Here is a 27,762-nt window from a genome sequence, read left to right as displayed (position 1 = left end):
GTCCATATGCGTGAATATGGTTTTCCCACTGATAGAGTCACCGAAGGTCACAGAGAAAAAGGGGTAAGCTTCTCAGTGTGTTTTAAGACGTAACAATCAGAAAGAGCTTTGTTGCAGGTCTTGTAAAATATAAATTTTCTGAGACTTTCAACTACAACAAAACAGAAATAATCAAATACCAATTTCAGTTCATTAAAAGAGAAAAACTGAACAGCAAGTTGAAATGTGCACAGACACACAGTTTTATTTGCATTGGCAGATTGTTTGAAATGAACTTAAGTATTTTAAAACTGGGGTTAAGAGGAGATTTAAAAGTTAAAAACCTCCCACAATAACATTATATTAACTTTTCAAAATACCTTTGTCTCTGATAACTGCATTAAGAAAACACTATTATAATGACTGTAAGTAGTGACACACTACTTAAGATTATGTCAGGTCCTCAATGACAAACTCTTATGCTTGTAACTCAATGGCAAAAAGTATTATGTTCCAAATATTGGGTCAAGCTGTCTTCAAAGAAAGCAACGTGAAAGATGGAAACATAATTCTAGTGTAATGAACTACATGCAATTTGAATCTACTATTGTGTGCAAATTTCTTAATTCCTTCAAAGAAAATGGCTGACCCCACAGGAAACTAGTTTTCTTCAGAATTTAATAGAATCAATCTCCTAGAACTTAAAAACACTGAGTAGGATTTGGAGTGAAGTATTCCGTTTTAGACCTGCAGGTATTATCCAACAGAGTACCAAGTAATGCAAAAGGTTCTAAAATACAGATTTACCTGAAGATTGCCCACATTTCTGCTATTCCCTGAAGCACATTAGAGACACATATTAGGCATAAAGAACAAAATCATACAATTGAGAAAATGTTTTTAAGACAGGAAATTTTTTGAGCTAACAGTACAAAGACTATGAAACTAGATTTTTAATGGTTTTTAGAGCTGGGGACGTGGATCCATGTTAAAAAATAGACTTGTGACAGCATGCAGAAGTTGTGATTTTATTTGTCATACCACATTAACTTCTGTTCAGGTTAACCTAACACCTTTCTCTTTCAGTGTTCAGCTATTGCTAAGAGGAGGGTGGTGAATGGAGGAGGTGACCTACAGTACCCTGCAGAGTACAGCAGACGTAGGCAGCCTTCTGAGTGAACTGTAAGATGTTGAGAGGATGCTATACATCATTTAATGGAAACCATCTTTGCTCAACATTGTTTCATGTTACTTCAACACTGAGTACTCTGTCAGCATCTCAGTGTCAGCTTTCCTTCATGTGAAGTAAGCATGGAGACCTTTCCCGCCCTTAGGAGGTTACTGTGTACTATGGCAAGACAGGTTCCAAAGTACAGTGTGAAGTCTGCATAAAGGTGCTGGATGAACGAGACATATCTTCCTGTATGCTTAAATTTTGTTTCAGAATATATCTCAGCTCTTACTTTGCTTCCAGTGCCAGGGCAATGATGCCTGCAGCCATAGGTGCAGAGGCTGAAGTTCCAGTATGGCTGTCTGTGCAACGCTGTCTCAAGTCTGTAGTAATCTGGAAGAAATTGAATGTGTGAAATTAGAATACAACTTCAGAAATCAGAGCATTTTCCATTTACTTGAATGAGTCACATGTATGTGGAGGGTATTTTCTTCTTTAATTGCAAGGAAAGGAAGACATTATGTTAGATGTTCTAAACTTGAAAGCACTCGTGAATTTAGACAGTATTCTCTATATGGCTCCATGGCATGATCAACAAAGACACTTTTAAACTAGAAAAACATGCAGAGGGGTTTGGAACTGCACAACTGCAATTCTGTTCTTCTATTTGGATTTGCAGAGCACTTTCCCTCCAAGAATCTTGAAGTGCTCTACAAACAGGAACAAACTAAATCTAACATACAGCATGCCTATGCATATTTTAGAGACTATATCGAGGTATGGATGGTTTGATTAGGTTGCCTAATCACACTGGAAGTATGTGACACAAGAGAATACAGTTCTGGCTCATGCTAAGTACTCTGTTTAATATTTCATTTACTCCTTATGCAATAAATCACAAGAAATTAAGCAGTAATTCATTGGAAAATCCTGATGTGATCATAAATTCGGCCCAGCCATCACAAGCCAATTAGATGTTTTCAGTTTTAAATTGTTATGTCTTATGTATAGATAATTACATGCTGCATATATTTTTAATGTAATCTAAGAGGAAGTATAAACTGTAATGTGAAATACCAACTAGACATACAGCCTTCTACTTAAGTGTTATGATGTTTCTATTCAATAATGAATTTTAGATAGATGCTTTCTGTAAGAATGTAAAACACACACAAAAATGTACATATACTAAATCTTGCTTCTTTGAAGGCAATGTCAATCTAAAGTGATTCTACTCTGTGCTTGTCTTCCTGAAGAGGTGGTTCTTTGCAGGAGCAATGCAGCAGAGGTAGGATGTCACTACTACCCAGCAGAAGCTCAAGCAAAACTTATGCAGACTGCAGAACAGTAGTTTGAAGACAGCAGTCTACAGCAGGGCAACCTCCATGAAGGTGAATGTCAAAACTGTAATCTGAGAATTTCAGTCACTGCAAGATACAACATATCTTCCTGAGGGGCAGAGAAGTTGCTTATGTAACATTTTATCAAAGAATATGGAATTATTGTGTTCTAATTCACCAGTATTGTACTTCACTTCCAACACAGATTTGCACAAATATGGGAAAATGAGAGGATGAGATGATCAAAAAAATCCCAAAAAAGCACATGACATGTAAAAATGCCTGTCTAACTTTGAAACCTCAAGATACATGAAATGTGATCTAAAAAATCAGCTGTATCTCATCTGGGCAGAACATAAGCAAATGCGTGCAGGAGGGATAGTTGCACAATTAACGTCAGCTATATTAAGTATATTACATGATTTGTATAAGGCTGATGAAAATTCTCATAACATGTAAGCATATGCAAGTTAACACAGAAGATTTCTAACAGAAATGGAACTAACAGCACCAAGAAAATGTTGAAAACAAGTAGGGAGCAAGTGAAACAATATGGAAGCTTCTGAAAATTGAAAAAGACATGCGAAAGCATTTATAATGCTGGATCCTTAAATGAATCAACTTACCAGGGGCTGAGTTTCTTGATTAATGAAGTCTAGAAAGAGCTTTTTTCCTCCTATTTTTTAATATTCTTCATTGGTACACACCTTGTTAAATAATTTCTTCTATCTGTCATTGGCTAGAAGTTGAAACCCCATAAATAAAATGCTCATGCAATTTCCTTGTCTCTTGCCCTCTTACCTATTGACTGTTTATTCACTTAGATCATGAAAATTGCCAATGTTGGGAAAATCTTTAAGCATGGAAATTGCGTAAATGCTGTGACAATATTAAGAGATGAAACTGCAGCAGGAACAGCCCTAACACTGCATTGCCTATCTGCAAATTCCAATAGATTTTCCAGGTGGAATTAAGAAGTCCAAGTACTAGATGATGACATGCACCCAGAGACAAATTAGATGCAGGTATCCCACTTGGAAAATACTGCTCAGTGCTGTGGCAAGGACCAGAAGAAAGGCTAGGAAAAAGAGACATTGAAGATGGATTAATACATGGTCATGTCTTTCATATCCTGGTCCTTTATGCCCAGCATAAAAGTGGTGTAGCAAAGAACACTGAAGGCAACAATGCATCCAGGAGCTCAGGCAGAAAAAAAGTGCTGTCATAGCAGTTTTTCTCTACAGGACAGCCTCTGACAATACAGTGAAACTCACACTGAACTGTGCTATCCTTGTTTCTCATCCTCTGGAAGACCATCCTTCCAGACTGATTTTACTGTCCTGTCGCTAGAGATACCAAGCACAACAAGCCATGATGTCTCTTTAATTGGCAACATTGTCCCTCTTGTTCTAAGTGGATGCTGTGGTAGCAATTTGAACCCTTGGCTGGCTTGCAGCAGATACTTCAGCTTAAAATGTGTTGAGAAAGCTTTGTACATATAAAAGTCATTTGTACTAATTCAGAGCAAAGTTACTGGCAGGAGCTGAGATGTTTAGGTATAGATTACCTCCAATATATGAGGCACGTTTTTCAGTACTATGGATTCACTGTCAGAGAACTGCTGCATTCACCCTAAGAAAAAATGTACATGATCACAAAGAAATAAGTAAATTTTGAGAAGAAAAATTATGCCCGAATTCCTGAGTAACAAAAAAACATCATCAATCACAATAAGAGGATATGGTGTTTGATAGCACCATGAAGCTGCCATTAGTGTATATTAGCAGTCATTCTGATTGCTAGGGTGGGGAGAAGAAGAAATTTTTAAATCTTTCATTGAGTATAACACAGCTGTTGATCTGTGAAAATGCTGATCCAACTTCCCAAGAAAAGTCCGTGCAGTATTTTGAGGGCCAAGAGTTACAACAACTTCTAAATAAGTTGAATCAGCTAGGTTTAACTGAAGCCAATGACAATGTTCCTGGTATTCACCTAGTTTAAGCAACATGAAATTAGCCACAGACACCTTGATGAAAGGCAAAGAGGAATTATAAAAATCATTGCAATGCATAGTAATACCTCCCATAGGCACTGGGGCAAAGTTTTCAGAAAAACTAGACATTTAGTAAAGGAAAAAATCTACAAACACTGTAACAGTTTCATAGAAGCAATTTGCTCTGAGCAACTTGATCTCTGAAGCAGATGCCAGTTATTATTAAGGCTGAATCATCAATTTTTCTATAGTTTTACCAACTTGGGAATTAATGAATAAAGTAAAAAATGGGATTTCTCTTAGCAGAGAACAAGCTCATGCACCATCTCTCAAGCTTCTGCATTTCTTTGTATTTCATATTTCATTACATGAGTTTCCTGAAGTGATTGAATAATTTTTTTACCTTCTGCTACAGTTCTTCAAGACACATTGACTTCTGTGAATCTCTGTCCCCAGAAGTGAAAATATTTTAACAAAAATCTATTCTACATTCTCCAGAGCCTTTACATCTCTATGTATTCAGAAGAGAAGATGACACATTGTGTCCTGTGATTACCTGGTGCATATCTTGATAACCTGAGTGAGTTTCTGAAGGAGAGCAGGCTTTTGTGTTTTAAGAACTGGCAGGAGACAGGATGGGCTTTCTTTTGTTTCAGTTTTAAGTTCTGCTTAGGGTAGAAGTTTATCAACAAGAAGAGAAAGAAAACCAGCAGAAGAATTGCTATTTATCAGAAGACAACAAAACAGGTGGAATATGAAGTAGATATGTTATTTGCAGGAGATAAGTAATTTAATAGGTTTATAAAGCATATCTATGAGGAGCTTTTTGATATCAAAATCTCAGGGTGTTACAAAATAATTTGAAAAACAAATTCAAAGGAAATGCATTTGTGCAATATGTTTGATAAGAACCATATAGACAACTGTATAATGTGGTGCTTAACCTGTCCTAGCCACATGGTCCAGCAGTGGGAAGCTATCTTTAAGTATTGTCCTAGAGCATTCAAAGCAGCAAAAAAAGAGAATAATAGGAAAAAATACCTTGACAACTGCATATTATTAGCCAATAATTCTGCACTCACAGAGTATGAGAGGTAACATCTATAAAGAAGTATAATTTTACAGTCTTTACCTACTGTCCATTTGTTCCTGTCCCACAGTGAGAGTTTCTATGCCTGTAACTATGCCAGCACTTCGTAGCAGCACTTGAAAACACCTAAAAGTAATTCTAGTCCTTTTCCATAAGAGTCTATGTAAAAGGCATACATCTATTGGCATCTTTGGAACATTCGCATCCTTTGAGTATTTTAATATATCCAAAGGGTGGAAACTTGGTTCATAAGAGGCTAATTATCACTGCAATAAAACTCAGTACAGTATAAAGTCAAGCGCACTTGGTGTACCTTTCCTGAACAAGGAACTATTCCAAGAATGTGTGTCTACCTGTAACTGTTAGCTTAAAATATTTTAAGCTGTCATTGTATGAGACAAGAAAACCCCTCCAAGACTAGAAAAAGTTCTTAAATTAAATTATGTTACATCCTATATTTTTAACAAGAAGCTATAAAAAATGGGCAGTAATGAAAAGAGAGAAAAAAAGCGGTTTTTGTAGTTATAAAAGTGTTTGCAATTCTATTACTCCATATTGAAATCACATTATTTTTACAACAACTTTTAGTCTACAAACTGAGTTTCTAAAACTTGGTTACTGTTTGTTCATTTACCTTATAATACATTCTGCACTTGCTGGACAGAAAAATAGAGAAGAAAAGAAAAAGGAAAGATATTCAGCTAAAGAACTGCAAGAAAAAACAGGAAGGAACTTTGCAACATGATATTATACAACTATAACTCATTGACTATTTCTAAGTCTTGGGTAGGTATTCCTGTGCTACAACACTGTAGAATCTCACGATCCTGAAATCTGTGCTGCGTTACATGACAAACAAAAGAAAAAAGAAAAAAAAAAGTTACGTTTGTTTGGTGTTGGTTGTAAATCCTATGCCAGGTCACTTCTTCCTGGTTTATTGCTGTGGTATTTTTGTTTGCTATTTTGAATGTAGGAGTCTCACTCCAACAAACAAAATCATCTTATGATCTGATCAAGTATTGTTACTCTTCAAATTGTGGCAGAGAGTTGAACCCCGCATTGTTTGTCAAGTGAATAGAAATTTTTATGATAAAAGAATTGGATAATTTAAATTTAATAATAATCTTTCTATTCACCCTGTATTGTTATTTTCCCCTTTAAACTTGCTGCAAGCTCTCAGTTTCTTATGGAAAGGTATGAAGACAAACTCTGACTCAAAAGGAGCATCAGTTTAAACAAAAGTGTGAGATAGGATGCAGTGAAAAGGATGCACGGTACAACAGTTAAAACATATATAGTTTCTAGACTCTTCTAGCCCTTAACAGCAGTCAGTTTAAAAAGCTTAGTATTTGAAATATTCAGTTCTGTCTTGAGTTCAGTTTTTGTTTCAAACAAGACTTCCCTCCAAGGTAAATGATACTTGATAGGACTTTAGGAGGGCTGAATTTTGGCAAGACAGTCATACAGGTAATAGCAATATTTCTGTCTCCCTGTGAGGGTATGCATGCTGAAAGGATTTCTCAACAATCAGTTTGAAAAGCTGGCATCACAGTTTCAGGGAATTTCTCACTAGGTTGTAGCATAAGAGAATCACATACATCCCTTATGTGGACAACTGGTTTACACACAACACAAACAGAAGCTATTTATCTTCACTACGCTGTATCACTTCATCATTGAAAGTATCTGAAGAGGGAACAACCTTGCATGGCTTTAAATATCAAGTACCACTAGTAAAACATGGAAGAGTTGTGAGTTTCAAAAGTCAATTGACAATATAGTACAGGGAAAAGAATCTTGGCAGGAATTTTTATAGTCTGATTTTCAAGCATCTAGGATCAGTGACTTTTGCAACTGTAACTGCAAAACTGCAAGGTTGCTTTGCACAAGAGTTGTCAAGGATAAATTACATTCTGGTAAACAAATGGTCAACAGACCTGGGTTAATTCTTATGGCTCCTCACATATATGCTTTTGCTATTTACTGTGCAAAATGATGCACATTGTAGGACTAAACTAAAGCTGGGAATGGAACTAAATTTCTAATCTGACTAGTAAAAACAATCCATCTGATTAGTAAAAAAAATCAATGCTTATATAATTCATGGAATTGCATCAAAAAATATTTTTACTTATCTCTGATATTCAATGAGAGATCTCCAAGGGAGACTTCAATTAAGAACATTTTTAGAGACATTTTTAATTCTTTTCAATAATGTTTATGTAAATTATCTTCCTTAATTTCCTAACTATGGGATAATTTCTGTGCATTCTATATATAATAACTATTATCTCCTTTGTAAGGTATACTTTTCAAAAATCTTAACCTGCCTGTACTAGGACACTGCAAAGTTCCAGAAGTGATGGGTACTATACTTCAGTAAACTAAAATACTATGTTCCATGAAAAAATTATGTTCCATGAGAAGTCCTGAACAATAAAGGTGAGAACACCTCCAGGTGTTTTTGATCCTATTGCAAGACATAAGGGAATAAAATGTGAAAAATTAGCAATGTTCTCTTACTGAAATAGTAATTCTGGAAAAGCAGAAAATGTGTGTTAATTGAAAAGAGTGGATGACAAGCATCAAGAAAAGAGCATCTATTAAGAAATCACAGGAATGCACAAAGCTTAAATTAGCAATGTAAGAAAGTACAAATAAGGACTGAGAAATACAGAGATATTTTACTAAGTATTAAAAACATGAGCAAGGATATAAAGAAATAGCAATTAATTACATTTGGAGGATAAAAGATGCAGAGAGGCAATAAGGAAAGACAAGATTAAATGGTGAACCCTAAAAAATAATGCATGTTTTATTTTCAAATACATCAGAAGAAAAAGAATCCCCAATCCTGTTTTAATTGTCCAGAGATGATAGTTTATAGTAAACAGCAATTTCACTGAATGTTTCCTTTTGGATAAAAAAAAAGCCTAAGTTAAATTTTCAGAGCATAGAGAGATGATAAATCATCTTCCTATTTAACTCTATTTTAAATAACAAGTTACTACCAGAAAGATTGGAAGTGCCAAACACTCTTACAAGAGCTAGAAAGGGAACTCCTCTGTTGTTTTAGCAAATGATTGAACACTGCAGAAATTCCAGAAGACAGAAAATCTGCATAGTGTCATTATTTTAAAAAGGAAAGCAGTATTGTCCTACTAATGTCATCTATTTGCCGCCTTTTCATGTGTAAACCTGGCAATACAGGATTTAAATTAATTACTAATAGATTAATTAGCCAGTAGTATACTCAGTGGTGGATAACAGAAGATGTTGGAAAAGAAATCCTGCCAAAGTACTGCAGTATTTTTTTCTGGCCACCACTTTGGCTGAAAGTAATATACTCAGGATTTTACAAGACACATCATGTAATACTGCATATTTTAAAAAAAATTATTTAAATTTAAGAGATTAAAAATTTATATAATGCAAAATACATTGATTTAAACTGGGATAATTATATGGTCCAAAAATGTAAGCATGTATAAAAAATTACAAGCAGAGAAATTATATATGCCCTTATACATACAGAAGAAATGATTGCTGTTTCTAATCAGGTCTTCTACAATTTGGTTCTTGGCCATAGTATGATGTCAAGCTTTTACCAAAGACATGGAAGAAAACACTAGCACCTTCTGATGAGTGTTGGGAGAAACTTGGAAAATGACAAAGTGATGATGAGGGCTGGTCTGAAGGTGAGTACTAAACCTGCCAGTTGTTAATGGTGGAATAAGGAGACCCTAGCTACCTACCCTTATGTATTTCCTTGAACCACCAACTTTGAAAAAGAGAAGCAGCAACTCTGAAAGTGGGGCTGGGCATCACACAGTGATGGACACATGACATGACAGTGAAACTAACAAGTCTGATCAGGGTCAATATATAAACAGAAGAAAACTGACTTGGCACATACAGACACCTATTTTCCTATGCTTTTGTCACTGCATACTGCTGCTACCTGGCTGGTGTGTTTAGTTCAGATTCTAGAAGCTTGTAACATGAAAAAGGGTTTATAAGAAAACATGACTTAGAATAATACAAGAAGCTTACCTACCATTATCAAAAGGGATTAACTGTCTGGGCTACATGGGCAGAGAGAGGACAGACAACTGGAGTGGTTTTCATACTAGCAATAAAATCTGTGAGACCAAATGCTTAGAAATCAAAGCTAAAGAGACCCAGAGAGCAAACAAGACAAATCTTTTAATAGCAATGAATAATTAAAAGCACTTACACTAAATTTAAGTGAATTTTTTGTCACAGAAAACTTTGAGACTGATTGTATTTATAAAAATTGTTGACTTGACAGCAACTGCTGGATTCAAAGGACTCAGAGAAGTCCTACAGATTTGTCTAAGTAAGAGGTCAGGCTGGAGGAACACAATCACATCTGCTCAGCTTATTAGTCTCACTCAAACATGAAGAAGCTAGTGAATGTCTTTTAAAGGACTGTGAAGGGAATTTAATCACAGAAGTAAGGACTACTAGTAGATATAGTAATTTTAAAATTTATTATTTATCAGGGATAATAAGAAACCTGTCAGGAAGAGAGAAAGAAGACTTCAGTGAAGAGAAGCGAGTAAATAACAGAAAAATCATTGGAATGAAGAATGATCTCAGAACAAGTCTAAAACAAAAATTAGACCATCTGAAAATAATGAAGAATCCAAGAAGGGATGGCCAGCATCCCAGAATCCTGAAAGACAAGGCAGACATTATTAAAAAAAACTTAGAGGCAAATATTTGTAACTCTTGATGGACACCAAGATAAAAGAAAATTGAGTCCTTAAGAAAACATAAAGATGAAAAAAGACCCGTCCAAATCCTCCAATTTTCTGATCCAGAAGTAATAAGTTTCTGTAAGTTAAACACTAGAATAAATAAGCAGGGAAGAGGACAATGTTAACAAACCTCATCATTCTGAGTACAAAGGTTTAAAAGGTTAAAAGGAGTAGAATGCTGAATACTAGAAAGTATTGTGAATACATTTATTTTGCAAAGGCACATAGGATGTACAAATACTAATGATATCAACATATTATCCAACAGAATTAATCTATTTGTCATTTTCCAGCAAAGATGAGAACATTAAGGAAATTAGATGCTGGCTGCTTAGGAATGAGAAGAGGTACAATACAGAAAAGATGAGCACTGAGCCTAATTTTCCTTACAATATATTTCCAGAATAGACAGCATTATGAGTAATAAGTGACAGTCACTGAATGTAAAAGAGGAATGATGCTGTGTCAAAACAAATCTGAGAAAACAGGTATCTAGGTAAACTGCTAATATGTGAGTAAAATGTAAAAACTATTGATAACTGAATTTTAAACACAGGGAAGATATTAGTGTGAATTATTTCCCTTTCTCTCCATCCCCCTAAGTCACTGTGCAGAATACAATCACATATACATAAAAAAACAAATAAAACCCATACTATTTTCCTGTCATAGGATTCTCCACTGCTGTACGTTGTAGCTAGGGTGGATGCACATTCTTCTAGATACCACGGCTTTTTTCCACTTTCAGCTGTGCTGCTTATGGAGATAGTGTAGATGCTATTGGTGTAGCCATCACAGGAGCAGTGGTCTCGACTTCTTCCACCATTTCCAGATGCCCAAACAAAGACTGAACCTAAGCCTCTTCGTCCCTGTTTGGAAACAGCACAAAATATTTGATTAATAATTCTTTTCTCCCTCAACTGATCAACCTCAACAAAAGCCAGGTCCTTTTCCCCAAAAAATTCTCAAGAGAATAAGAAAATAAAAGAACGACTACCCTGAGAAGAATTTGAAATGAGAAAAGTATTTAGCAAATTTCAAAATCAGACATTAGAAAAAACTGAGAAAATTAGTAATATGAATACAGCTTTAGAAACAAATTCTATACAGAGTTTGTTGGTCTCCATCTATATTATCCAGATGTACCAAGAGAGTAATGTTGAAAACTCAGATGAAGGAGTAAAATATCGTACTGGGCTGGATTTCTGGGTTGCAAGCACACATTGTTGGCTTGTATCAGTCTCTCATTCACCAGCACCTGCAAATCCTGCTTGAGTCCTTCTTAGCAAGACTGCTTTTGATCTGTTCATCTCCCAGCTTCTACTGATATTGAGGGTTGCTCTGATGCAGGTGCATCACCTTACACGTGGTCCTATTAAACCTCATAAGACCTCCACTGGTCGGTTTCTTGAGCTTGTCCAGGTACCCCTGCATGGCATTCCATCTTTCAAGAGTATCCACTGCACGCCTCAGTTTGGTGTCATCTGCAAATTTGTTGAGAATGCACTAGATTCCTTCATCCATGTCATTAAGGAAGACAGTAAATAACACTGGATAAGAATAGCAATGGGGACTCCTGAGGGACACTTGTTACTGACGTCCATTGGACTCTGAGCCATTGACCACTGTCCTCTGGATATGAGTGTCTAAACACTTTCTTAGCCAACAGTTCATTTACCAAATCCATCTCTCTACAACTGAGAGAGAAGGATGTTGTGGGGGATTGTCAAAGGCTTTGCAGAATTCCAGATAAATGACATCTGTAGCCCTTCCGTTGTCCACTGACAAAAGCCCACTAGGTTGGTCAGGCAGGAATTGTCCTTGCTTGTGGTCGTGTGTTTTTTATTTAATTTAATATTTGTTTAGTGCATGTTCATACCCCCACCCATAATCTCCTCCTCTCCCCAGTTGTCAATCTTCCCTAGCTCATCCCTAACCCCCCCTCTCCAAGATGTCAATCCTCCCTTTCCCTGCTCCTTTCCCCAGAACATTCCCTGTCACTCCTCCCAGCCTCCTCCCCTGCTTCCAGAGCATTCCCTGTCTATTTAGTGAGGCTCAACACCCTATTGGTTACTTTGTATTACTCCACTCCCCTGTTTTCCCTGGTAGGTCTGTGATATGTTAGTCCTGCCCTAAACTCCTCCCCTGCAATTCCCTTATTGGTTGCTGTTCCTACACCCCTCCTCCTGAGTTCTTGTATAAAACCTTTGTTCGGCCTCCCCGGAGGGTTTTGGGGCTCACTGAATAAATCCATGCTGCTCACCCCCAAGTCCCATGTCGCCTCCATCTGTCCCCATGCCAATAACTGGGACTGCAGAGCTTCACAGGGGGAGTAGCCACCCGTTCTCTTTCCTCTCGCTGCCCAGCACGCCACCCCTCGGGATATCGCGGCAAGAGGGGCTGACTGCGATACAACACTTGCTGAGGCTGTGCTTGCTATCCCAAAACACGTCCCTGTCCTCCATGTGCCTTAGCAGAGCTTCTAGGAGGACTTGTTTCATGATCCTCCCAGGCAGAGAAGTGAGGCTGACCAGTTGGTCGTTCCAAACTTTCTCTACCCTCTATAAGGATGGGTTCAATGTTTCCCTTTTTCCATCCACTTGGGCCTTCACCAGACAGCCATGACTTCTCAATTATCATGGAGATAATCTGTGAGTTTAATAACAGTATACTACCTTGAAAGACTTTTCAGCAAAGTAAGTTAAATAGGAAATTCTTCTGACTAGTGTCTACATGAAGTTATATCTCTAAAATTCAAATTTTCCTTCAGAAACATTTCAAGCAGAGAGAAAAATCCCAAGGTGCCAAGTTTAATGTACTATGAAAACCACATTCGCCAGACAGGATCAGTCTGAACTTATTTTTCACTTCCTTTTCTTGATCTTAGTTAATGCAGCAACAAAAAGATAAAAAATAGCAACATTTTCAATGTTTTGTTTGTTTGTTTGGATTTTTGGTTTGTTTGTTTTTAAGACAACTTTTATGAAGTGCTACAGCTCTCTTTCTGTACCTTTTTTCTTCACACACAGGTCTTGAAAGCAGTATAATGGCTAAACCCCACCAATGGTTTATACACCAATGGCGTATACACCAATACAACCAAGACAGAAGAAATGAGAATTCAGGCTAATCAAGATGTAGCTTCCACTTAAAAAAGAAAAAAAAAATTGAAAAAAAAAATTTGTGAAAGAACTTCTCAAGAAGATGCACAAAGAAAAATGTCCTAGTAATTACAGCCTGTAATTTTTCTGCGATTACCATCAGATGGTTCAGCAGTATAACATGATTTGTCCCATGCAATAAAAACCTTTTCACTGCACTGTATGACTGTATTGACTGTTTGCACAGAGAATGTTTATCCTCTGTGCAATCTGATTTCTGTGTAATCTATTTCATTAGATGTGTACTTATGCTGCTGTGCTAATAATAAACAACAAGCTGTAGAAACAGCTATTTGAATAATTTTTTGGCCACCAAATGGTGAAAACTTGCCAATGGATGTTAGAAATTCTGCATTTATAATAGAAACATGACTAACATCAATTTAGATTTTTAATAGTAAGGGCAGGGCTTTAAAACAAATAGCCATTTGCACCTGGATTTATGTTTTCATGCTAGGCTATTTTTTGTTAAACAGATAATGGCAAGTATTTCTTTAAAAAAAATTACTCCTGCAAATATGTAAAGGATCAATGTCTGTTATTGCAATAAGAAGTACCAGATGCAGTGACCAGTGGAAAAGATTATTTTCTATATACAAAGTAAAAATTGCCATTCCTCTAATGCATTGCAATCGTGCATATATACAGGCCCAGCAGTTCACAGAAAACAACAGCATTACCTTCAGATCAGAAAACATGCTAGACATCTTGTTTCTAGAAGATATTTGGCAAAGCCAATGGCATTCCTAAAAACAATTTAAAAAGCAACCCTCCAAACTAATTTCAACACTTGTGTTCAGGAGAAGTCTGGATCTGGTGCTGTGTGATATAGATGGTTTAGGGGCTTCTGTGGTAGTGGTAGGTGGACAGTTGGACTGGCTGATCTTGAAGGCCTCTTGCAACCTTGATGATTCCATAATCCTATGGTCCTATGAACTTGACTAAAATTAATTAATTTGTCAAGTAAAAAAATTCTGATTTACCATTTGGTTTCCAAACACTCTGCTTTAATTCAGCAGTCCTAGTCATGCTTAGGAAAATGCAAACCTGTTAGTAACTATGCTCACCAAGTAAGTAGAGCAAGAATGTCAGCTGTTTACTGCATGTGAATGTTATAAACACAGTTAGAAAATAGTTGGCCTGTGTTACAAAATTAAGATAAACACACATGCAAGGCACTATGTAGCTTTTACTGTTTATCTAAATCTATCATTTGTTATCTGCTAGGTGCCCAAGGGTATCAGACAAAAAGTCAAGCCTTGAGATGACAAGAAGCCATGTGCCATTTATTAGCCCAAAGCAAAGGTGAATGTACAAATCATATGGACAGAACTTGAGCAAAACTAAGAGCTGCTAACTCTTCTATAGAAGAGGCATTGACCAGTGTTGAATGGATGTCCAGCAAAGTATGCTCAATGTTCGTCTCATGATTTAAAAATTTCATTCCCTCCCCTCTAGGCACAAAGTTGCTTCTGCTCTTCCATTTGCAATGACAGCTAAGGATGCCCTCCTATAAACTCTGCATAGTGTCCATAATTCTGCACTTGTGCTTGTCAGCGCACCAAATCAGCCCACTATGAAAGGTTCTCCTTTTTTCTAGTCTACTTTCTTAAATTGCATAAAATGTCGTATCATTTAAAAGAAAAAAAAAAAATCAACTGTCCCATTATGTAAAACAAAACTGTTTCACTGATGACTGTGGCTTGCTATTGACCCAGTTACAATCCAATTTTCTAGTACACTTTATGGACAAAGCCAGTGTGCTCAATAGACAGCTTAAAAGAAATGGACTCAGGTCTTTTTCAAAGAGGCCCCAAGGCAGAAATTGCACTTTTTTTTTTTTTTTTTTTTTAATTCTGCTAATGCCTCCTTTTCCTTGGTCAGCAAGTTTGAAGCAGGTAAGTGATACAAAAGCCCCTTTTTGTTTTTTGTAGTTCACCAGCATGGACAGGTTAAGTCTGCCAAGAATCAGAGCCAGTGTGAACATGGTCATAATGACATCTGCAGAATTTCCCTATACTATTACAGTAACATCCCCTGCTCCAAGTGTGTGTGTTTGTGTATGCACCACATCTTTTTGAGTGAATGAATTAGCAGTACTGGCAGGGACTCTTTAAGACAGAGGTCTTCATACACTCAAATAAAGACAACCAGCAGTTCCACACACTTTTAAGTTGCTTACAGAACTCTTTAAAAATACCCTAATAAAAAAAGTTTCTACCTACAAGATGTAATAAGAGCCAGTGGAGTAAATTTTAATCACACTATTTTATAAATTTTAGACTTTACATTCATTCACTGCTTTATAAGTTAAGTTGCCTTAATCCAGCCTGTGAATCCTGATTATTTCCAGCCCAGGAATCAAGTGCCCCAATAACCCTCTCTGCCTATGGAATGAGTTACTGTCTTGATAGTTGTGATCAAATTTACAAAGGAACAAGGAAGAAAATGTAAGGAGCAGGAAAGGCAGAGGACAGAACAGCTAAACTGGAGTAATTAAGAGTTATAGGGGTGGCAGCCAGGGAGGGATAATTTGGCACCAATATGCTGGAAATTGCACACTGATGAGCAGAAAACAAACCATGAAAATACAAAATGGAGAGAGAAGAAGGGACACTCTTTCCACACCTAGAGCCGAAACATTTAATTTCCTCTATTCTCCCCAATATTGTTCTAAAATTACTTAATGTTTCCAAGCGCTAAAAACTTATGCCAGAAAGTGAAATTGATCCTGAAGTGGAAGCTGGAAAAAGCCCATGGTATGACCTCTTCCTTAAAAACTAATTCCTAAAGAGGAAATGTTCATAACTGAATGTGCAGAACAGAGGCCAGTATTCTGGAGACCTAAAAAAACGTACTTAGCAGGCATGGTTTTTAGCTCCAGAATAATACAATCACTGCAGCACCAGGCACCAAGGATCACAGCATCCTGAGAAAAGCACCTGTGAGATACATCCCCTTTCTTTCAGTTTTTGATGATTTCTGCACTCTCTAGGATCTAGACACTGCTGCCCTGTGCAGGGACGCAGCATTGCCAAGCTGTTCACTGCTGGAATTTTGCTTTTGACCAGTAGTAGCCCCTAGATTCTGCTGAGTTTCTACCATCCATTTAACCTCTTATCTGGGATTGAAAAACTGTCTGGCACAACATCCTTAAAGGACTCTTTTGTAGACTGCACAGTACTGAACTTGAAAGCAGGCATCTCTCCAAAAAACAGATAATGGTAAGCTGAGAGTCCAAGTCAGCAGTTCTGAAGTGCTACCAGAAAACAGCCAAGAAGATTTTTTTTAACACTCTTCTTATATATGAAAGTGAAAATTCACTAACAAAAGGAAACATTTCAGAGGCCATTAATTCGCTGTTGAGGTAGCCACACTTTCAGAAAAAATAATGTTTGTGCATCAATTTATTAAAAATGCACCCCTACAGTATCTGTGAGGAAATGAGTAATGAGCCAAACAGGTATGCATAAATAAAGATGCATGTTCAGGGGAATAAACAAAAATAGACACCTGTATTTTTATATTAAAAGTTATGGTTTTACTCTTATAGAAACTAGGAAATAAAGAAAATATTTTATGTTGCTGGAACACAGCAATATATATACACACATAACATATATGCAGTGCAAAAATATATGAATACCTACAAAAAGCAACGATTATCTTATATTGTTGGAAAGCGAAGTTGCTAGGAAAAGTTACTGGCTACTTCTGACAAATTAACAAAACAAAAGGGAAAATAATTAACCATACTAAAACAGAAAAAAAAAAACCAAACTTATTTTGTTATCTCTTAGGATATGATACATTTGAAACATTGAAACTATAAGACATTCTAATGTGCATATAATAAAACCCTGTACTGAATAACCACAAGCAGCTATGTATTTATACACTAATAATCAAAATATTTTAGTGGAACAATTCAATATGTAGGCTTCATGTGGTGTATTCTTTACTTTACTCTTCACAAGAAAAGCAGTTTAAACAGCTCCAAGATATTCTCCAAAGGGCTATAACTAGTGCCTGAAGTGCAACCAAAAGAACTGTTGGCTGAAACCTGAAATATAAACATGTTGAATATTGAATATTGAAATGAATTTCTCATTTACCTAAACAAAACAGAGCCAGCTCAAGGACTGCATGAATCACAGTTCCGGCTGAGGCTCTCTTTCGACAGTATCATTACTATTGTTACCAGGATAAAACAAGTTGTATTTGGCAAACAAAATGTGATAACACAAAAGCTTGCTTTGCCAAATTTTCTGTTGTACAAAGAGTCTCTAGTTAATCACAGGTGAAATTGTCCCTGCAAGCAAAGACAAGCAGTGCACATGAAAGCTATCAGTGTGAGAATTGGATATGTGATTGATGTTATACACAAACACCCATTATATGGGATAGGCTCAGGCAGTCCTCATTGCCTGTATACTACTATCTGATTAATCACTCTAGAAAGGAGCCCAGGGCTACTAGATCCACATAGTTTTTTTTCACGACTTATATCAGACTCTTCCTTGTGGAAAACTTCAGGTTTAGAGATGTCTATTGAACACTGGGGTTCAACAAAAAGAACCTCCTATTTTCTGCAAATTTAGCTCTTTTCAGTAGATAGGCATGAAAATATGGCCATTTCACTTCTACTTTTGCAAACTGAGGACTTAAGGAACAACTTTGTGCAGTTTGTCTCTCGCAGCGTTCATTTAAGAAACAACATACAGGCTGTTTGGAAAATCACCGCCTTCACAGTTTTGTGCCTTGAACTGTTAAATTCTCTGGAGAAAAAAAATTTTACACCAAAATTCCAGTGATTTCCATTCCAGAAATCTTTTTCCTATGTGAAAAACACAGATACTGCTTTTGTTCGAATATATGAGTGAAGGGTATATGTGATTTACTCATATACAGAAACCAGATTCATGTTTCAAAAAGGCATACTCTGAAATCTATATAACTTAGTGTATGGAAAGAGAATCATGTGCCAAAGCTGGTCTTCAGTATTGTTTTTTCAAATTAAGATTTACTCCACAAAAATAATGCAGTGGTTTTTGGTCTTCTTGTTTTTTTTTTTTTTTTTTAGTGTTCAATACTTCACCCGTTTCAGGGCGGGCATCCAAAACCAGAGGCATTTTGTAAAGTCCAAAAACAGTAATGCTGTTTCAATTCTGACTTGTTTCAACAGTTTCCATGTATGTATGAGATGGGATGAGGTAACCAAACAGTTTTGGTTTCTAGTACACTTCGTGACATTGTAAGGAAAATGGACATTTTGATTATATTTTCCTGTAACTCTCATTACAAATTTTCCCATCTTTCAGGTTTCTTTTATTTCAATTAATACAATGTAAGAACATTTCTGATATATTAACTATTTTTCTGCATTATTTTGTACTAAATGCTGATTACCTGTGAAAAAGTTCATTTTTTCACAGAAAACAAAGGAGAGCAATTTTAAGGTTAGTTTTGTCTGGGGAGGAAAGGGTTGAAAACCAGGAGATTGGTGAGGAGAGAGAAAAGTAAGTTCGTTTCAGAATTGTTTTTGCTCAGAGACCAACCTTGCACCTTGGAAGATGTTAGAAAATACTCTGTGTGAGAGAATTCATATATTTGTGTTTGCTTTGGGTCATTTTCTGTTTGCTGAAGAAGAAATTAATTTTTCTCAGAGTAGATAACAGGATGTTGTTAAAGACCTAAAAGCATTCTTCCTGTAGGCTGGGGGCCTCTTTGTAAGTGGGTAAAGGAGATAAGTTTTAAGATAGTAAAATACCACCTGCTGAAGACATGCTCCAGGCTCTTTGATATGTAATGCAGGGGTCAGGTCCTGCTAAAATGAGCTTAGAATGTATGTATATCCCTTTGTTTCTTTGTAATCCTCCAGCCAATGAGGTGATGGAATAAATCTATTCTTTGCACTTCAGATGTGGGTTGTGATTGCCTTGGTGTTAGCTGCGTATATTTGGTACACACACTTTGTACACATGTTTCCCAAACAAAATAAAGTGTACTGTATGAAAGTTCATCCAGGTATCACTAAGCCTAAATACTATTTTATTTACTGGAAGGCAATTCCAAATTCTGCTTTGTTTGAATGCAAGAAGTTGCTAACTGTGTGCAAACAGTAGAGCAAAGGATTACTATTATTAGCTTAAAAATGTGTTAAGGTTATTATCCCAACCTCATTTATGCTGGACCTAGAAATAAGGCTTATTGGTAAGAAATAAAGGAACGTGAACTAACTTTGCAAAGAGGTGGCTTAAGAAGTTTAGGGCTATGGAAGATAATCAATTGGGAATGACCTGCCCTAAAACAGTCTGTCCACTGGATTACTAAGTAAGATCTCTATGAACTCACCCAGGGAATATGGAAGCAATACTATGCATACATAGAAAATGCTTAAACTTGCATGTCCCATTCTGGTATCCACACTGGAAATAATAATGCCAGAAAACAGAAAGTGCTTCAGAAAGAACCAGAAGAATGAAGTCTGATTTGGAAATTCTAACTAACAGAAAGAAACTCAATATACAAAACATTACTCTTAAGATTGCAGAATAGATTATAAAGGTCAGTAAGTGGTGCCTGCATTACTGTACAAAAGCTTAAAATATGACGAACACTTCAGAATTTCAGATAAACCTATGAAGTTTTTGTCTGGTAACTTATTTTATGCAGAGCAATGTATTAGAACCAGATTATCAGGCTTCTGCAAAGATGTGATGAGCCCTGCAAGGAATCTGTAATGAAACAAAAGAAACTTAACATTATTGTAACATCAAGGTGGGAGTGGAAATAATTGTACAGGAAATAATATAGTCTCTGCTGGAAAAACCTAGAGGTCAAGGAATTTATGAGTAGAGTATGTCAAGGATAAACTCGGGAAACAAAGTTATTAGGTATTTTGACCTAAAAGAGAAAGAGCATCTTAGTGAGCCTAGTAATCACCATCACCTGCATTCAAGAAAAAAATTCAGGCTGGGAGATATGGAGAAGCACTACTCTAATAAGCAAGGAGATGGACAGACTAGTTTTTTAAGTGATCAGTAAGTGTGGCGTGTCTGTCGTATATAAATAAAGCTTGAAAGGAGACTAATTGAAAAATGTAGCAGAAACAAAAACGGAGGAAGTTATTTAAGATAAGGCACAATTTATATCCAGGAACAAATGGCCAGAAAACTACACATGAAGAAACCATGTTGCTACATAGAAGAAAATCACTTACCAATAATTATTGTTGGCCATAAAATGTTTTCCCAACAGAATCAGAGGCGAAAAGAATTTGACTTGTTCTAGAACATAAAATGCTCAATGTATTTAAACGGCACAATGCCTGTGGTGGTAGAAAGCTGTATTGGATGACCTATGCTGTCATTTCCTGTCTTATGTCCTATGTTCCAATTCAATTTATCCAAGAGATCGCTTGCTCAAAATCTGTAATGACTTAGATGTCGAGTTTTCTAATACTGTAAGATGCACCATAAATACAGCAAAAGAGGCAATTTACAGTGGAAATGAAAGTAAGAGACTTAGATGAGTAATTAGCTATATTATTTTCAATAGTGAAGGTTGCTACTGGCTCGCAAAGACACGGACATGAGATTTCAGTTAAGACTGGCTCTTAACTGACCTTGAACAATGAGCCCATTTCTGGGATATTCTGTCAAATATTTCCAGAAACCAGAAAATAATATATGGATCAGGAAAACAGGGATATAGATGAAGCAACAACTGGATGAAATTTTGCTGATTGGGCTTATGACAAAAGGCAGGTGCAGACGATAGATGTTAGAACTAAGAATATCAAGCCAATGGTACTGTGTCTTGTGACATCTGGAGGAAGAAATACAATGAAAAAATACTGATGGACTTTCCAAGTTCTATTATGTAATCAGCATCTACCTCTAGTACAGAGCAAATCAAAGATTAATTTAGTAGGTTGAAGCATATGTATATATCTATATCTTATCTATATCTATTTCTCATCACATATCCATGTTAATTTTATATCATAGATGCAACCAGGATACATAGTATTTATGCAAATTATATAATAGATGAATGCCAGGATCTAATACTAGATTGTACCAGCATACTGCAAGTCATGTCTTCTGACACCATCCCCAAGTACAGCACTAATTCCTCTTATTGATTTTCAACAAGTATTTTTTCCAACTTATTGGAAATGTGCAGGAGGTCTCATGCATGCAAAACATATCCATATATGATCACAGACATGTATAAACATAGGTATGTGTTATTTAGGCTCAAACAGCGGCTGTACAAGGTAAAAAACCACAATACGCAGTTTAAAAGATAATTTAAAAAGTCCACTGTGTATCACTTGAAATGTATTAAAAACCAGCCATTTTGACACATTTGACTAGAAGTCTTCCTGCTGTAACTTCTGCCTTTGATTTCTGAAATGTAGTTCTCTGACAAAGTAAAAGGGAAAAATTTCTCTTGGTGTAGGCAACGCATCCTACTCTAAATGATGCAGAGACATAATGACGGGACCAATAAATTTAATAGAAACATCTCTAGAAACATAGAACACTGGGAGCAAAGCTTTGCCTAGACACGTGCAAATGATGAGAAATCTCTTTCATTTTCAGAGCAGAAACATACAGTGATGATGATGATACTAATAACTGTTAAATCCTTTTTCTGGATTTCTCCTTTCTGTCCCTTTTCTCCCTCACTCTTGCATGTGGGCAGCATGCTTGTATTGATTGCAAGAGAGCCCTTCTGCTTCCAGCAAGCACTTGGAACACACACTCTGCAGCCAAAGCTGTTGAAGCAAGAGATATGAGAAGGGGAGAGAAGGCATGAAGCTCAGTTTGCACAAGAGGTTCAGCCACACAGCATGTGATCATTAATGTCCATCAAATACTTCGGCTTGAGTCCAGCTCACTAAATAGAGTGGTGTCACAGCAGTAAGATGAAGGTGCCTGCGCCAAAAGTTTCCATGTGGATTTCCCTTCTCTCCATCCTCTCTAGGTTATATTAAGGATGACCTAACTAGCTGCTGATTCATATACACTTCCTTATGTGTACTGCAGAAACAACATAAAACATGCGATTGGTGAGACATTGAAGAGTGAGATAACCAGCTCTTTGGAACCCTTCAATGAAAAATATCTACGTTGGTCACATATCCAGAAACTTGACCATTAGGTCTTTGCCAAACAGCAGTGAGAGAACAAGTCTGAATATCTGAAATGCCTTCCTCTCCAAATGATGTTGACACTATTGCAGAATACCAGGCTTATTTGTATGAATACAAATAAACTAGCCTGAACACTGCATGGCAGAGTCACGAGTCAGCAAACTCAACTCCACCAAGTGCTCACAGCATTGTGCTTATTGACAGTGAGACACTGACAGGTATCTTAAAAACATACTTAGATTTCATATTTATGAATCAAGGAAGGGTTTTGTGCTCTCCATTTTGTCCCAGATTCAGCACAGTCTTATGACATGATTTGCCGACAATCACATTATGAAATGCTAAGCCTGCTTGTTTTGAGCATAGGGTGAAATGTGACGTTACATTCTTAATCTTTTCTTGAATATGTTACTTTTTGATACAGCACCACTTGTTTGATTTTTTTTCAAGCAAATTCTGCATGATTACAATGGATTTTTTCTTGATATTATGAGGTCTACAAGTTCTAATGCATTAGTATGTAAAATGTAGACATGTAGAATTTTCTGCACTTACAACTACACTATTTGCAAGAAAAGGACCTTCTCAACTGAAAGCCTGCTATAAAGGGAGTTCTGTATTTGCACAGAAATTGTTTGATAGTAAAGTATCCAAATTCTCTTTGAATTCAAGTATGTAAATTAAATAAAATTATATGAAATACCCTTAAAGATGACATAAAATCATAGTACTTGTGACAGGTTTAAAAATGAGTTTTCTTTTTCATTACCTTGGTCATGGGCATAATTTTTAGGTATATTTAACTTAGGTATTCATTTCATGAATTCATTTATTCCTCAGTAGCCTTTCTTTAAAGAAATCTGTCTTTCAAATCAAGGCATGTGCTGTCTCTCTGTAATTCTACAGAAATCTATGCAGCCATCTTTATTTTTTTCTGCGGGATTTCAAAGGTATAATCATATTACCTCAGCAAAATTAAAAATAATAGTTGTGAATCACACAGCATAAGCAGTTAATTGGAATAATATGTGCTTAAGACAAATCAGGTGCCTTTTTCACAGAACCTAGTCTCTCAGGAAACTCAACAATGGATGGCTCTTGCATCCATTTCACTTTTATGCAATTATTATAATAAATTAAAAATAATAATTGAGTCTGATTATGCTAGAATCTAAGTTATTATTCAGCACTATCTTTGATTTTCCTAATAAAACCAGCCAGACATAATTTCCTTATCAGAAGTTTTTAAAAAACTCTTGGCATTTCCTTTGCTGTTCCATTTTAAAATTCTAATACACAATTGTGTGGATACTTGCATGATAAATTAAGAACATTGATCTTCAAATTTTGTGTAGGTCTGAAAGAGTGTTTTGCCAAATTTTCCTGTACTGATGTGTCCTGGGTAACCCAAAATGTTACTGTATTCCATATCTATCTCTGCCCAAAGTTGTTAGCAGCTCTTTGAGACCCAGTGGCCAGAAAAGGAACAGTGAGGTCAGGGTGTATGCTAGTCTTTTTTTAAGGTTGGGGGCATTCAAGAAAAAGTGCTCTTTCTCTTTTGTTCTTGCTGGGTAAGCTGAGGTAGCACAAGGCAGACAGCAGCTGCACTACCAAGCCAAGAAAAACAGATCAGCCCCCATTCCATATGGTTGCCCCAGACTGCCAGCAGTGCTTGGTCAAAGAAGGAGGGCATGGAATGCAAGATGTCCAAGTCCTCTGCCCGCTATTTTTGCTAAAGAGAAGGTGAAATCCCTCCATGAGTTCCAGCTGTTGACCCAGTTCCAGCCGACAGGGACTCTAGGTTTTCTTTGTGTTTTGTTCTTTTTCCTTGTTGGTTGATATCTGGGAAAAGAGGGAGATTTTTACTTGCAGAGGTTCAGTTGCTGTGTTCTTGTTCTCCTCTGTTCTCTCTCTCCACCCCAGGTCATTTGCAGAGGCAGCGATCCTGGGGGTAACAGTTCTCTACCATTTTTCCGTTATCTCTCCACACATGGTCATCCATGGAGAGTGCCATCTTGGGGGAGGGTTACTCTGCTGGTTTTGCTTTTCTTTGTTTCTGGGGAGTCCATGACAAATCCATGAAATTCAGCAACATTATAACTACTGATTATCACAGTTATTTTTTGCCTTTTCCTGATTCATTTTTTAGTGATTCTTTTAAACTGTTATTATTTCACTTATATCCTCTTGCATTCATCTCTCCTTATTGGTGAATGTGGAGTGGTTAAAGCTGAAAGGGAAGGTAACTAATCCTGGAGCGTCTGCCCCTTTAATTGTCTTGAACCAAGATACGATGTTACTTTAATTTACTCCACAGATGCGATCCTAGATGTTAGACTGTTGTTGTTCAGTTCAATATTTCTGAAATAGGACAGTAAGGATCTGTATATAACATAAAAAGCATTTTTGTCTGCCTATTATTATTATTGCACAATTATTGTGACTCCTTAGGGAAATCTATGTTTTGCTGAGTATGTAATCATGACCTTGAACAATGAGCCCATTTCTGGGATATTCTGTCAAAGAAAATTTGTCTTTTGTTCTTCCATTTACCTCGTCTTTTAAAATGACATAGCTTATAATAGTGTAAGGAAATATAGAGAGAGTACCTTTATCTGAATATAGGAAGACATTATTTATTAAAAAGAAAGAGAACAGTTCATCTTGAAGTAAATTTTGTTCAGGAAACATCCTAACAGGTAAGATGGTAATTCCAACAAGCACTGACAATTTTTCAGTCTATACTGTATTTTTAAGAATGAAAATTAGAGGTTAACCTTAAATGTTTTGTATTTCTTATCATTACATTTTTATATAAGTTTTAAAAAGAACTTCTACTTAGTGAGTAGAAATGAAGCTTTTGTAGTCAGAGAGATAAAATATCCAAATACAGGGAAATTTAGACCTATTCAATTCCTCATGGGTAACTTCAGGCAGAACAAAGTTTGATAAAATGACATAAAAGTTAAATTGTAAAAATAATAATTTCACTTGTATCAAATATGACTTCTATTATTTCTGAAAAAAATATACCAACCTTTTTCTTCATTGTTATCAGAAAAAGTCTACCTCAGAAAATTAAATGCTATGTTTTCACTATAGACTGGTGCTTATTCACATACAGAACAATGTACTTACTGGTAAAATAAAATTAATCTGGGTTCTGTAGGGTATCCTCTCATATTACTATAATAATAACAGTGGAACAATAATGTTTATAGGCAAGATCTACGCTCTTGGCAAGTTACTCCACATATTTATCCCTAGTTTGAGAACTTGAGATTTCAATGAGGAAATGGCTGAGTCCTTCTGGTACAGAAATTCAGGCTGAACTTTCCACAGCTGTCTTCCCTACATGAAATAAGTCATTTAAACAAACACATGCATGTGTTTAAACAAAGAACTTTTTTGAGCAAGAAAGAAAAACTGCATCCTTGCAGTTCCATTAGTGTCCCCTTCACCATAGTATCGTAAATTCTCTGAGACTAGACATAAATGAAGAACCATGGGTATAGACCTTTTTTTGGCCCCAGCTCCCTATTAAAATCCTCGAACTTACATTGAGAAATCACACACAACAAAGCAAAACAGAAATGAAGAAAGAAGGAAATATAGTCAAAGGTTTTGCTTTAAAATTTCTTTGCAACTCAGATTCGATGAGTTGGCACTGATGTGCAAAGTAGCATTTCTCAGTCAATTTATTTCTAATTACATCACTACCTCAGAGAAGTTTTAAAAGACACTGAGGATAATGTATTCCAGTTGAAAATGAACAGAGCTGATACTTCAGGTAAGACTGACAATCAGGTCACTGATTGTCACTACAAACAAAAAATATGTTTTCAGTTCTATGCAAAGGAAGTTTTCTTCTTTCCCTCCAAGCCCATTGCCTTTCCCCATGCTGAGCACTTGCATGTACTGGGCACAGGTACCCTTACACGTGCACATGAAAGCAGATCCAGGCGATGCACTGTAATGTCAACCTACCATTCTGATGCCGTTCTCAAAGGCCTGACGCGCTAGAGAAGCAGGTCCATCCACAGTCTTACCATCGTCATCGGGCCCCCAGCTGGCACTATAGATGTGGATGTGCTGGGGATTAAGGCTTAGAGACTTTGCTTCTACCATATCTGTCACATCTCCATCCAGCATCCGTACACCTTCAGAATGAAAAATAAATTAACTGTACAGACAAACTCAAAATGTTTTTTGTTTTGTTTTACCCTCTCAGAGAAAATTGTTGTGTATGACACTGAACTGAGTAATTATAAGAATTCCTACTGTTATTAAAGAAAAAACAGTAAGAACAAAATCTCTTTGGGTATCTACTTTCCCTATGTCTCTAGATGGAAAAAATATAAAAAGATACCAATATTTTCATCCTTCTTTATGTTTTAAAAATTATATGTAAGTAATTTATCCACTATACAGCCTTCAAGCTTCAACAACAAAGTTTTACGCTAAATAAAATTTTAAAAAATACTTGAACCTTGTAATGTTTTTATGTCACTTAAAGATAACAATTGATTTTCTTTCTCCTTTTATACTGACATGAAACTGCATCACCTTCCTTGAGTCATTCACAATGTCAATCATGTTAACAGATGCAATAAAAGGATCCCTACAGACAAGTAACCTCGGCACCATTCCTTCATTTTATGAAGCTGCAAGGAAAAAACTGGGGAGAAGTCTCTTGTGTACAGAATAATTACCACAGACTAGCACAGCAATTACAAGAGGTTATGAACAAATATGTAATGTTGTTCAACCAGAAATAACAATATGGTGAACATCCTTCTCGTAGAAGAAGCTTTTGTGAGGTATAATCTGAAATTCTTATGTTAAAATAATCCATTCATGTGGGTTTGGGCAAGTCAATGTGCCAGCACGTCACCACGTTTTAAGCTTACTGGACTGAATATAGCATGCTAAATTCTGAAAACTGAGAAAATATGGAAGTTGGGTTTATAGTTTTATAGTTTATAGTTTTATAGTTTTTGGTTAAATCTGACAAAAACACCAATGCCAGTTTTAACCAAAACAAGAAAAAAGACCTACACACAGCTAGTGTGATATGT

The 27,762-nt window shown here is 36.3% G+C and overlaps 1 protein-coding gene across 6 annotated transcripts in view; it reads right to left on the bottom strand.

The window, feature by feature from the left end:
- Positions 1–27,762, bottom strand: part of PCSK5 (proprotein convertase subtilisin/kexin type 5) — a 229,367-nt gene that overhangs the window by 105,210 nt on the left and 96,395 nt on the right. For all 6 annotated transcript variants that reach the window (XR_003956982.4, XM_030258051.4, XM_030258053.4 and 3 more), the window contains exons 7-9: positions 26,672–26,844; positions 11,014–11,226; positions 1,443–1,543 (exon numbers count right to left, since the gene is read on the bottom strand). Coding sequence is in view for 5 of the 6 variants with exons in the window: in XM_030258051.4 (XP_030113911.1) it covers positions 1,443–1,543; positions 11,014–11,226; positions 26,672–26,844 (487 nt within the window). In the remaining variant the exon portion in view is untranslated. The remainder of the gene's footprint in view (positions 1–1,442; positions 1,544–11,013; positions 11,227–26,671; positions 26,845–27,762) is intronic.

Source organism: Taeniopygia guttata, chromosome Z (assembly GCF_048771995.1).
Source record: "Taeniopygia guttata chromosome Z, bTaeGut7.mat, whole genome shotgun sequence".
Classification (NCBI taxonomy): Eukaryota; Metazoa; Chordata; class Aves; order Passeriformes; family Estrildidae; genus Taeniopygia; species Taeniopygia guttata.
Note: the sequence above shows the minus strand (reverse complement) of the source record. Positions and strands in the feature narration are given on the sequence as shown.